The 13567-nt window shown below is 41.9% G+C and overlaps 1 protein-coding gene across 1 annotated transcript in view; it reads left to right on the top strand.

Moving 5' to 3' along the window:
* The first annotated feature begins 317 nt into the window (after positions 1 to 317).
* The window catches only part of LOC126184319 (uncharacterized), a 97910-nt gene continuing 84660 nt past the window's right edge, over positions 318 to 13567 (top strand). Inside the window, exon 1 of the mRNA XM_049926695.1 lies at positions 318 to 343. Coding sequence (XP_049782652.1) covers positions 318 to 343 — 26 coding nt within the window. The remainder of the gene's footprint in view (positions 344 to 13567) is intronic.

Here is a 13567-nt window from a genome sequence, read left to right as displayed (position 1 = left end):
TAGAGATCCCATTACTCTTCCTTGTAGCACACCCTCCGTTAATTTCGTTTGTGTTCAAATTCGCTGTCCAATACAACTTGATGGCTTCTATTAGTTAAATATTCCTGAAGCCAGTCACGTATTTGCTAAGATTCTCCGTATGATCGTATCTTGGTCAGTAATCGACGACCGATGACCATAGCAATCTGGTCCCTTTAATTCCCCCCCCCCCTCCCCCAGTAATCGACGATGTTTTACGGTGGGGAACGTCTTGGGGAAATCTTTGAAGACGCAGTACTCCTGTTCATCTGCATCTGTTGTATGCAATATGTGTCTGGATGAAGCTGGCTGCTTCGCACGAGAGGTTTGTTCTGAAACAGTATTGATTCTATGAGAGAAGCTTTTCTCCTCAATTGGTATCACGCGGCTGAATACACAGCGTCCTAGTCCTCCCACCAAGGAAAAATCTCTGACAATATCGGGAACTGATTCTGGGTCCTTCGCATAGTGGTCATAAACGCTGAACACACTCTCTTGTACTCTTCCCGAAATAAATTTACAGCTGTTTCAGAAAGGATGCTGTTTCCCGTCGGACTTTTATTAAATATTTTTATTCATGATGATTACGATTTTAGCCTGTTGTGCCATTTTCAGGTGATAGCTGCAACAACATAAACTACGTAAAGACCAGTTAAGCTTTTAAGAGTACATTTTGTTCTCACAACACTTCATAAATATAAACTTGTTTTTTAAACCAATTCTAGCTCTTGCTGCATCACTAGTGCGTTTATACTGCACATCGTTCTTGGTAAGTCCTTAAGAGGACCTTGTCCTCACGCACAACATGTTTATATATCCTGTGTGTGTAATAACACAACAGTCTTCATCATTTGTGTTGTGTCTCACTGTTTAGAGGCACAAAACGCGTGAGTGCTTTCAGCTCGTTACTAAATGCAAATAAGTAGGAGGCTGAGTTGATAGGAGCTGAAGGAGTCCAGGTTGCAATAATATGCGGTACGGCACACTATTAGAGAGAAGAAACACATAGTACAATGAAATTACTTATCTTCAGTAGTTTGTAGGAGTGCAGCTGCGGCTATGAACTGACAATCTCGTAACATGGAATACCATGAACTAATACAACATATTCTCAGGAACTAAGCCTGATGCGCCCGCCTCAGACAATCAATGCAAACATAACAGAACTGGCTGAGGGCCGATTATGAAAGTGCGTCTGCCTATGTTGAAATCTAGCTAAGAAGAGAACGAGGCACACTCCAGTTCCGTCGAGCTGCACAGCCCGCTAGAGTGCGCTGTGCTCGGCAGACGACGGGCTGCCAACCTTGTGTTGGCGCGGCGTTGTAGTAGTATCTGTGGCAATGATACTACAATTTGTATAGAACTTCGTATTTCACTAAAACGAGAATGTTGGTCAAACTGGATGGACGCACAGCGGATATTATGTGTACGGATGACATGGATTCGATAGCAATTATTACAGTAAATAATGGGTTTACAAGATGTTGAGTAAATTCTTGCTTAGACAGCCGGTTTGACGTAATATTTTTTGTAAATTTGTGGTAAGATCTTATGGGACCAAACTGCTTAGGTCATCGATCCCTAAGCTCACACACTACTTAATCTAACTTAAACTAACTTACGCTATGGACAACACACACACCCATGCCCAAGGGAGGACTCGAACCTCCGACGGGGTGAGCCGCGTGGACCGTGACAACACGTGATGTAATATTCTCGTTTTAGAGAAGTGCTGTATTATTTTGTACAGGGTGATTCAAAATACCCATTACAGGCATCTAGGGGTTGTAGAGGGGACTTAATACATGAAATTTCGATAGCGAACCCATATCCGGAAATGTTCCGTTTGGATGTAAAATCAATTTGAGCAGCGAATCGCTTTCAAATCTCCCGTGACACAATATGCACACAGCGGGGACCATGAGCTCTGAAATGTGTGCTGTAGGAGCACACAGCATGGGCAATGTTTCGAGCCCCGCCCCCGGATTCTCTTCTGCGTGACAAAGGACGTCCTCATCATAGTCGAGAGTGCAGCACGTCCGTGGAACACCTCAGCCATCCCTCGCAGTTTCGGACTCTCAAGTTTCTCACAGCCGTTGTAGTCCGAAGAAGGTGTTACGTGATATCATAATTACAACAGGGACTGACGACGGTGCCATCTTCTCAACTTGTGAGCGTACAGTGAAGCGGGAGATTGAAAGTGGTCAGATCTTGAAACTTATTTAGTATATCCGCTCTATAACCCTCAGAACCGTGTAATAGGAATTCTGAATCACCCTCTGTAAATATAAATCTACATCTACATCTACAGGGATATTCTGCAAATCTCACTTAAGTCCTGGGAGAGGATTCATCGAACCAGCTTCGCAATAATACTGTATTATTTTAATATCGAACAGTGCGCGGAAAAAACGAACACCTACATCTTTCCATGCGAGCACTGATTACCCTTATTTTATTATGATGATCGTTTCTCCCTGTGTAGGTGGACGTCAACAAAACGTTTTCGTTTTCGGAGGAGAGAGCTGGTGATTGAAATATCGTGAGGAGATTCCGCCGCAACGAAAAACGCCCACATCCCGTATCACGACAGTGACACTATCTTGACTTTTTCTCGATAATACCAAACGTGCTGCTCTTCTTTAAACTTTCTCGATGTACTCCGTTAATCCTCTTCGGTAAGGATCCCGCACCGCGCAACAGTACTCCAGACGAGGACGGACAAGCGTAGTGCAGGCAGTCTCTTCAGTAGATCTGTTACATCTGCCAATAAAACGCAGTCTTTGGTCCGCCTTCCCCACAACATTTCCTATGTGTTCTTTCCAATTTAAGTAGTTCGTAATTGTAATTCCTAGGTATTTAGTTGACTTTACGGCCTTTAGATTTGATTGATTTATTGTGTAAACGAAGTCTAACGGATTCCTTTTAGCACTCATGTGGGTGACCTCACACATTTCATTATTTAGGGTCAATTGACAGTTTTCGCGCCGGCCGGTGTGCCGGAGCGGTTCTATGTACATCAGTTTGGAACCGCGCGACCACTACGGTCGCAGGTTCGAATCCTGCCTCGGGCATGGATATGTGTGATGTCCTTAGGTTAGTTAGGTTTAAGTAGTTCTAAGTTCTAGGGGACAGATAACCTCAGGTGTTGAGTCCCATAGTGCTTAGAGCCATTTGAATTTGAACCGATTTTCGCATCAAACTGATATCTTTTCTAACTCATTTTGCAGTTTTCTTTTGATATTCTGATGACTTTACTAGACGATAAAACACAGAATCATCTGCAATCAAGGCGGCTGCTCAGATTGTCTCCTAAATCGTGTGTATAGATAAGGAACAGCAGAGGTCCTATAACACTACCTTGGTGAATGCAAGAAATCACTTCTGTTTTACTCGATGACTTTCCGTCAGTTACTACGAACTGTGACCTATGTGACAGCAAATGACGAATCCAGTAACATAACTGAGACGATATTCAATAAGCACATAATTTGATTACATGCCGCTTGTTAGGTTGCTGTTGTTGTTGTTGTTGTTGTTGTGGTCTTCAGTCCTGAGACTGGTTTGATGCAGCTCTCCATGCTACTGTATCCTGTGCAAGCTGCTTCATTTCCCAGTACGTACTGCAGCCTACATCCTTCTGAATCTGCTTAGTGTATTCATCTCTTGGTTCTCCTTCTACGATTTTTACCCTCCACGCTGCCCTACAATACTAATTTGGTGATCCCTTGATGCCTCAGAACATGTCTTACCAACCGATCCCTTCTTCTAGTCAAGTTGTGCCACAAACTTCTCTTCTCTCCAATCCTATTCAATACCTCCTCATTAGTTATGTGATCTACCCATCTAATCTTCAGCATTCTTCTGTAGCACCACATTTCAAAAGCTTCTATTCTCTTCTTGTCCAAACTATTTACCGTCCATGTTTCACTTCCATACATGGCTACACTCCATACAAATACTTTCAGAAATGACTTCCTGACACTTAAATCTATACTCGATGTTAACAAATTTCTCTTCTTCGGAAACGCTTTCCTTGCCATTGCCAGTCTACGTTTTATATCCTCTCTACTTCGACCATCATCAGTTATTTTGCTCCCCAAATAGCAAAACTCCTTTACTACTTTAAGTGTCTCATTTCCTAATCTGACTCCCTCAGCATCACCCGAGTTAACTCGACTACATTCCATTATCCTCGTTTTGCTTTTGTTGATGTTCATCTTATATCCTCCTTTCAAGACACTGTCCATTCCGTTCAACTGCTCTTCCAAGTCCTTTGCTGTCTCTGACAGAATTACAGTGTCATCGGCGAACCTCAAAGTTTTTATTTCTTCTCCATGGATTTTAATACCTATTCCGAATTTTTCTTTTGTTTCGTTTACTGCTTGCTCAGTATACAGATTGAATAACATCGGGGAGGGGCTACACCCCTGTCTCACTCCCTTCCCAACCACTGCTTCTCTTTCATGTCCCTCGACTCTTATAACTGCCATCTGGTTTCTGTGTAAATTGTAAATAACCTTTCGCTCCCTGTATTTTACTTCTGCCACCTTCAGAATTTGAAAGGGAGTGTTCCAGTCAACATTGTCAAAAGCTTTCTCCAAGTCTACAAATGCTAGAAACGTAGGTTTGCCTTTTCTTAATCTGGCTTCTAAGATAAGCCGTAGGGTCAGTATTGCCTCGCGTGTTCCAACATTCCTACGGAATCCAAACTGATCTTCCCCGAGGTCGGCTTCTACCAGTTTTTCTATTCGTCTGTAAAGAATTCGCATTAGTATTTTGCAGCCGTGACTTATTAAACTGATAGTTCGGTAATTTTCACATCTGTCAACACCTGCTTTCTTTGGAATTGAAATTATTATATTCTTCTTGAAGTCTGAGGCTATTTCGCCTGTCTCATACATTTTGCTCACCAGATGATAGAGATTTGTCACGACTGGCTCTCCCAAGGCTGTAAGTAGTTTTAATGGAATGCTGTCTACTCCCGGGGCCTTGTTTCGACTTAGGTCTTTCAGTGGTCAGTGCTCTGTCAAACTCTTCACGCAGTATCATATGTCGCATTTCATCTTCATCTACATCCTCTTCCATTTCCATAATATTGCCCTCAATTACATCGCCCTTGTATAGACCCTCTGTATACTCCTTCCAACAATCTGCTTTCCCTTCTTTGCTTAGAATTGGGTTTCCATCTGAGCTCTTGATAATCATACAAGTGGTTCTCTTTCTCCAAAGGTCTCTTTAATTTTCCTGTAGGCAGTATCTATCTAACCCCTAGTGAGATAAGCATCTACATCCTTACATTTGTCCTCTAGCCATCCCTGCTTAGCCATTTTGCAGTTCCTGTCGATGTCATTTTTGAGACGTTTGTATTGCTTTTTGCCTGCTTCATTTACTGCATTTTTATATTTTCTCCTTTCATCAATTAAATTCAATATTTCTTCTGTTACCCAAGGATTTCTACTAGCCCTCGTCTTTTTACCTACTTGACCCTCTGTTGCCTTCACTACTTCATCCCTCAAAGCTACCCATTCTTCTTCAACTGTATTTCTTTCCCCCATTCTTGTCAATTGTTCCCTTATGCTCTGCCTGAAACTCTGTGCAACCTCTGGTTTTGTCAGTTTATCCAGGCCCTATCTCCTTAAATTGCCACCTTTTTGCAGTTTCTTCACTTTTAATCTACAGTTCATAACCAATAGATTGTGGTCAGTGTCCACATCTGCCCCTGTAAAAGTCTTATAATTTAAAACCTGGTTCCTAAATCTCTGTCTTACCATTATATAATCTATCTGAAACCTGTCAGTATCTCCAGTTTTGCCGGCCGGAGTGGCCGAGAGGTTCTAGGCGCTTCAGTCTGGGACCGCGCGACCGCTAAGGTCGCAGGTTCGAATCTTGCCTCGGGCATGAATGTGTGTGATGTCCTTAGGTTACTTAGGCTTAAGTAGTTCTAAGTCTAGGGGACTGATGACCTCAGAAGTTAAGTCCCATAGTGCTCAGAGCCGTCTGAGCCACTTTTTGAAGGGAGCCTAATTGGTATAGAGTCTGGAACGAAAGACTTGCTTTTATTAAGTGATTTAAGTTGCTTTACTAAAATGGTTCAAATGGCGCTATGGGACTCAATATGTGTGGTCATCAGTCCCCTACACTTAGAACTACTTAAACCTAACTAACCTAAGGACATCACACACATCCACGCCCGCGGCCGGATTCGAACCTGCGACCGTAGCAGCAGCGCGGTTCCGAACTGAAGTGCCTAGAACTACCAGGCCACAGCGGCCGGCTAAGTTGCTTCACTACTCTGAGGATATCTACTTCTAAGTTACTCATAATGACAGTTGTTCGTGATCCGAAATCTGGAATATTTACTCCATCTTCTTTGGGGAGGGAATTACGGAAGGCTGTATTTACTAACTCTGTTTTTGCAGCACTGTCTTCGATAGTATCTCCATTGCTATCGCGCACGGAAGGCACTGATTGAGTCTTTCCGCTAGCAAACTTTGCATATGACCATAATCTCTTTGAATTTTCTACCAAGTTTCGAGTCAAAGTTTCGTTGTGAAAATTATTGTCAGCATATCGCATTGAAGTCCGCGCTAAATTTCGAGCTTCTGTAAACGATAGCCAATCTTGGAGATTTTGCGTTCCTTTAAATTTGTCATACTTTTTCGTTGTTTCTGCAACAGTGTTCTGACCCGTTTTGTGTACCAAGGGGATCAGCTCCATGGTTTGTTAATTTATTTGCTACAAATCTCTCAATTGCTGCCTATTCTATTTCATTGAATTCAAGCCACATCTGGCCTACACTTACTGGTACGTTGTTAATTTGTAAGGAGTGGAGATTTTCTTTCAGGAAGGCGTCGAGTATATTTTTATCTTCTTTTTTGAATAGTTATATTTTTCGTTTTTTTTTTTGGAAAATTTGGGATTTACAATATTCATTCTCGCTACTACAACCCTGGGTTCACTAATCCCTGTACCCACTTCGACGTCCGTTATTAGCTCAGGATTATTTGCTGCTAAGAGGTCAAGTGTGTTTTCACAACCGTTTACTATTCGAGTGGGCTCATGAACTAACTGCTAGAAAAAATTTTCAGAGAATGCGTTTAGCATAATTTCGGATGATGTTTTATGCGTACCTCAGGATTTAAACGTGTATTTTCGCCAAAATGTCGAGTGTAAATTGAAGTCACCACCAGCTGTAATGGTATGAGTCGGGTACGTGTTTGAATTTTGACTCAAGTTTTCTTTGAACCTTTCAGCAAATTGTATCCTCTGAGTTGGAAGGTCGGAAAGGATCCAGTTATTATTTTATTCCGGTTGCCAAGAATGACCTCTATCCAGAATAACTCACAGGAACTATCAACTTCAATTTCGCTAGAAGATAAACTATTTCTAATAGTAACAAACACAACACCACCAATTGTGTTTAGCCTATCCTTTCTGAACACTGTTAGGTCTTTCGCAAAAATTTCGGCAGAACTTATCTCCGGTTGCAGCCAGTGTTCAGTACCTATAACGATTTGAGCATCAATGCTTTCTATTAGCGCTTGCAGCTCTGGTACTTTCTCAACACACCTACGACAATTTACAACTGCTATACCGACGTTTGTGGATCTACTTTCTTCCTTAGATCGACCTGCAGCCTTTGAGACTGAAACCCTTTTGTGTTTCCCCGGGACCCTATAAGCTAAAAAATTGCGCAGTCCACGCGACGCAGCCCGTGCTACCCGTGTAGTCGCCTCTTGCGTCTAGTGGAATCCTGACCTATTCGGCGAAATCCGAAACCCAACCACCCTATGCTGCAAGTCGAGGTATCTGCAGCCTACAAAAAGACTCTATCGTGTTTCCCCTCATTTATATCCTGTACACTGCAAACATCCCCAAACCACCGCCGGCCGCGGTGGTCTAGCGGTTCTGGCGCTGCAGTCCGGAACCGCGGGACTGCTACGGTCGCAGGTTCGAATCCTGCCTCGGGCATGGGTGTGTGTGATGTCCTTAGATTAGTTAGGTTTAACTAGTTCTAAGTTCTAGGGGACTTATGACCTAAGATGTTGAGTCCCATAGTGCTCAGAGCCATTTGAACCATTTTTTAACCCAAACCACCATCCCTAGCATGCTGCAATATTCTGACGACTCTACCTACCTAGTCACTCACCACACCCATCAACTCTCCCATGTCTCCCTCAAACGCCACTTGAATCTCTTGATCGGATTGTGTAATGCGTGGAAACTTCAAGTAAATCCACAAAAAATCCAAGCCACCATCTTTGGTCGCACCACTTTACGTTCCCATCTACGAGATTCCCATCTCTTAATCTACAATCAACAGATCCCTATGTCTAACACAGTAAAGTATTTGCACCACCGCTCGACAGAAAACTGACAGGATGCACATTTTCTTATCATCCAATGCAAAGCCCGGAACCGATTAAAACATTCTAAAACTAGTAACAGGCTGCACCTGGGATCTACATCCTTATATCATTATCTTCATCCATAAATGCCTCATCCACCCTATCCTCACCTGCGCCGACGTTGCCTAGATCTCTGCCTCACGTAAATTCTACAAGTCCTTTGAAATCCTGGGTGGAATCCCGCACCTCCACGCCATCCACATACACCTAGCTTCCCAAACTTGCAAACTACGCCAACTCATCTACACATCTTTTTCTCTTCATTGATCACCTTTGGATCCAATTCATTAATCGCAAAACCCAGTACCGGTACCCATCATTCCACCCATTAGGCACCAATCCACATATCCTGGTGCGCCACTATATCCATATTCTATCTTCTACGCGCCTCCCTGCCTTATTCATCCCTAGCACTGGAATTTCAACCAACTCCCACTCTGTCCCGAGATATACCCCTCTTTACAACCCTAGTCACAACCCTTCACCTCACACGACCCTTCCATCTTTCCTTCGCATTACTGGCTTTTAGTCGCTACCTTTTGTTCCACAGGACCGCATTGTTATAGCCATCATTATACCTCCCTCATGACCATGATCATTTTCATGCATCACCAGCATCAGTATAGCATCATTTATATTACTATCAGTGATTATATTTTAATTGAATAAGGACCAATCAAGTGAAAACGCGGTAGATGGCTCTGAGCACTATGGGACTTACCTTCTGAGGTCATCAGTCCCCTAGAACTTAGAACTACTTAAACCTAACTAACCTAAGGACATCATACACATCCATGCCCGAGGCGGGATTCGAACCTGCGACCGTAGCGGTCGCGCGGTTCCAGTCTGTAGCGCCTAGAACCGCTCGGCCACTCCGGCCGGCCGAGGTAGATGGAGAAAGTAAACTATTTACGATTTCAAAAGTAATCGCCATAACCATTAGTACACTTATCCCATTTATGTTTCGGTTGCCTACGGACCATGATTGTACTCAGGTGTGCATCTCTTCGTTCGAAGCAAATCAACGGACACGAATGTCTTTTTTTTTTCAGTGCACCAAAAACATGGATTTCGGGCGGGGAGAGATCGGGACTGTATGAAGGATGTATAAGGGCTTCCCAGCGCAACTTCTGCAGTGTACGCAAAACAGCTTTGGCAACTTGTGTGTGCTCCTACGTTTATTGTTATCTGGTTGATGTAAAATCACTAATATTGTTCACCAATGTATTTTTTAAACAATCATTTATTGCTATCTGCTTTTATGTGTTTCAAAACATCTTTCCAAGTTGTGTAACCTATGGCTAATTAGCGGTTTTATCGCTGCCAGTCTGCCCCTTCGTGAGGAATTGAAATAAAAATGAAATGAAAAAACTGTGTTATTACTCACTTGGTACATAAAAACTCTGTTGACATGAGGACAGTGTTATCTTAAAAGACAAGAAGCACTGAACACTTCAGCATGAGATTGCGAAAGCTGGAACTTAAAAAAAAATATTTTTATGAAATATCTTAGGAACAGACTGTATTCTTAAATTTGAAACCGTTTTTAAGCATTTTACTTTGTTACAGCTATCACTTGAAAATGGTATAATCACGATCGTGGGGAATATACACAAATGAAAAATGGAAACGTTTTAAGAACTAAATCTGACGTAAGTTGGGAGAATGAACAAAATAACGTATCTCTGTTTGCACATAATTCTTTTCTGTATCCAAAAAATTGAGAAACTATTCTGATACCACAAAATTATGCTGCTCATCTCATCACCGCAATAAATAATGAGACAAATAAATTTGAAAATAAATACCTTATTAAGAGCGTTCTCAGGGCCACACCATTAAAGCAACTGATTCCAAGAGCCAATACGAAAGTTTTTATACGTCTATTATTGCAAAGAAGAAAACAGCAACCAGCTAATGTTCATGCTGTTTATTTACACACATAGCACGGTTACCGGTTTTGGATGAACAGGTTGATAGTCAGGCAGCTGGTCACATGTATATTACATTTGTTGCTGTTTACATTGGTTGTTGGCTGTTGTTTTTTCAACAGATAACGTGAACAAGAACAAAATGTAAAATAAAAGTGAACAGTCGTCTGGAGATGAACCTCTCGGTTCGAAGCCGGTATATAATTAGCATTATTAACAGAGAACAATTGTTGGTTTCTTCTATGCAAAAATCAACATGTATTTTGTACACAGGCACGGTCTGAAAAATTTCAGTTTTCGAGAACAATGTAGGAACAAAGTTTTTATTCCAAGTGCCGTAAATACTAAGGCATTATGTTTCATAGGATCTTTCAGATATACTATTGTTAAAAAAGCAATAATTAAGTCAAAAATGCATCGAAATAAAAAAAAATCTTGTTTTTTTTTTTTTCATCTACACTCCCAATTAAGTTTGGAAAGTTATATCAGGCATATATCCGCCTCCAGACTCTCGGCAGGCTGTTATTCGGTCTATGATGTTCGTGATGACTCTTTCAGCAACTTCTCTGTTGATGTCCCTGATGAAATATTGAATTTCTTCCTTTAATAGGAGAACAGTTTGTGGTTTGTTCACGTGGATATTGGACTTCACATAACCCCAGTAAAAGAAGTCACTTGGCTTTGTCACAAAATCTGGGACGCCACATGTTGCCTGTATCCATTTCATCCAGAGCAGGCCAGAAGTTGTTTCTGACCATTTCACGATAACGCTCACCGTAAATTATTGCTGCATTGTCGTCAAAATCTTAAAAAAAGAAAGGGCCGATCACACCACCTGCCCATAAGCACCACCAAACTGTGATTCGCAGTGGATGCATGTGGCTGTCTGGGGTCACCCTAGGGTTTCCTTGATCCCAAATACGGTAATAGTCGGTTACAGAACCCACACAGATGAAAATGTGTCTCGCTGAAGATTCTTCTTCTTGCAGAATTATTGTCCTCTTTTTGTTTTGTGGGATTACATTTGGCGAAATTTCTCCGTTTCAATTGACCTGCTTGTTTAAGATATTGCTTCAATTGAATCTTGTATGGGTGCAGATGAAGATTCTTTTTCGAAATTCGTTGCATAGAGGCTGTCGAAATCCCCAGTTGCTGAGAACGACGTTGCAGCGACTTTTGAGGGCTCACAGCCACACTATCCCGCACCAATACAGTGTTTTGTTCCCTTCGAACCGTACGGTTTCCCCCAGGCGATTTTATGGTTGCAACTAACCCGATTGCCTCGAATTTCTTTATCAACAGCAGAATTGTTGATGCTGTAGGAGCATTAATACGTCCGAAGACTCCGCCGGTTCTGTAATAGGTTTTCACAATGATGACACGTTCCTACTTTGTGAACCGTTCCATGGCAACTCAGATCCTGAAATACACAAACAACGTTTAATCAAGTAATCGGAATGGAAATCGATATTAAAAGTAACAAATACAATGCTGTAAACTTGGAAACAAAATTTTGCGACCAAATTTAAAAATTGCGTAATATGTGAAAGACCCTAGATTTGTAGTAATACAAGTACAGAAATAAAGGCATTAGGTTTTTAATTATTAGAACTGTCTTCAACAGGAACGACTTCTCATTTCTTTTAAATTTTGGAGCTCCAGAGGGAAGCACAACGTAGCACACAGTCTATGCGGCATCTATTAACGCACGTTTGAAAGATTTCCTACATGCTTTGGAACCTCTGTCAGGTCTAAGGACGTGTAACAGATTACCGTACAGTAGCAATGAAAATGAGTTTGCTGAAACAATGGTACTTAGAACGTTTTCTATTTCCCTTCCTTGCTTCCTTGTTGCGGGTGCCCTATAGCTGTTGCTTCATCCCGCATCTCTGTTGCCAAATCCCTCGACCTCGCCATTCTTCATCATCCTCTTTCATTTCTCTTCTCTCCCTCGCCTCTTGGATTCCAATTAGCTACACTTTCTGAGGTCTTTCTCTCCTTTCTCTTTCAGGTGGTAGCCATGAAATTACTGTCTTGGGCCATCTGTCTTCATCGACTCTTCTGATATGTCCAAATCATCCTATCTCTCTTTCTTCTATCTTATCCGTAATACTATGAGCATGTATCCTTTCACTTATTTTCTCATTTCTTACGTGGTCAAGTCGGGAAATTCTACAGGTTCTTCTCAAGTGGCCCATATCTAAAGCTCTAAGACCCATTTTTTCTTTCTTTCTGTGAGTTCCTAGCACTCACTCCCATATGTTATTACTGGTTCCACTATGAATTTGTAGAAACGAATTTAGACCTTTAACCTTCTTTCTGAAGACCAAAAAATAGGGTTTAATTTTTGGATAGCCGCCCTTCCCCACCTGATCCGTTATTGGATATCTCTGTCATGTCTTCCATCACGTGATAGCATACTACCCATGTACTTCAACTCTTTACACACTTCAATCAGATGTTCGTCAGTGTTCAGTCTTCTCAGCGACATAGATACTCCTCCTCCTAAAAGTTAATTTTCAAACTCCCCTCTTTATACTCTTCCAATAACTTCCTGAGCATGTAAGACGTATTCTCTTCGTCGTTTGCTGCAACAGCCTGATTATCAGCATAGAAAAGTGTTTACATACTCTGGTTCATTGCTTCAAACCCCATGCCCATGCACCTTCTACACCACAGATTCAGTTCCTCCTGCACATACATCTTAAAGAGTGTGGCAGACAGACAGCATCCTTGCTTCAGTCCTTTAGTTATTCTGAAGGTCTCTCTAGAAATTTCTTTCCCTACTTTAATGACACATTCCGCCGGCTTGTAGAGGTTTACGATACTTCTTACATAAAGTTTTGGCATTTCCCTGACCACAGCACCTCGAACAATAGCTTTAGTGGTACTGTGCCATGTTGTTGTTCTTGTTGTTGTGGTCTTCAGTCCTGAGACTGGTTTGATGCAGCTCTCCATGCTACTGTATCCTGTGCAAGCTGCTTCATTTCCCAGTACGTACTGCAGCCTACATCCTTCTGAATCTGCTTAGTGTATTCATCTCTTGGTTCTCCTTCTACGATTTTTACCCTCCACGCTGCCCTACAATACTAATTTGGTGATCCCTTGATGCCTCAGAACATGTCTTACCAACCGATCCCTTCTTCTAGTCAAGTTGTGCCACAAACTTCTCTTCTCTCCAATCCTATTCAATACCTCCTCATTAGT

This window comes from Schistocerca cancellata, chromosome 4 (genome assembly GCF_023864275.1).
Source record: "Schistocerca cancellata isolate TAMUIC-IGC-003103 chromosome 4, iqSchCanc2.1, whole genome shotgun sequence".
Taxonomy (NCBI): Eukaryota; Metazoa; Arthropoda; class Insecta; order Orthoptera; family Acrididae; genus Schistocerca; species Schistocerca cancellata.
Note: the sequence above shows the minus strand (reverse complement) of the source record. Positions and strands in the feature narration are given on the sequence as shown.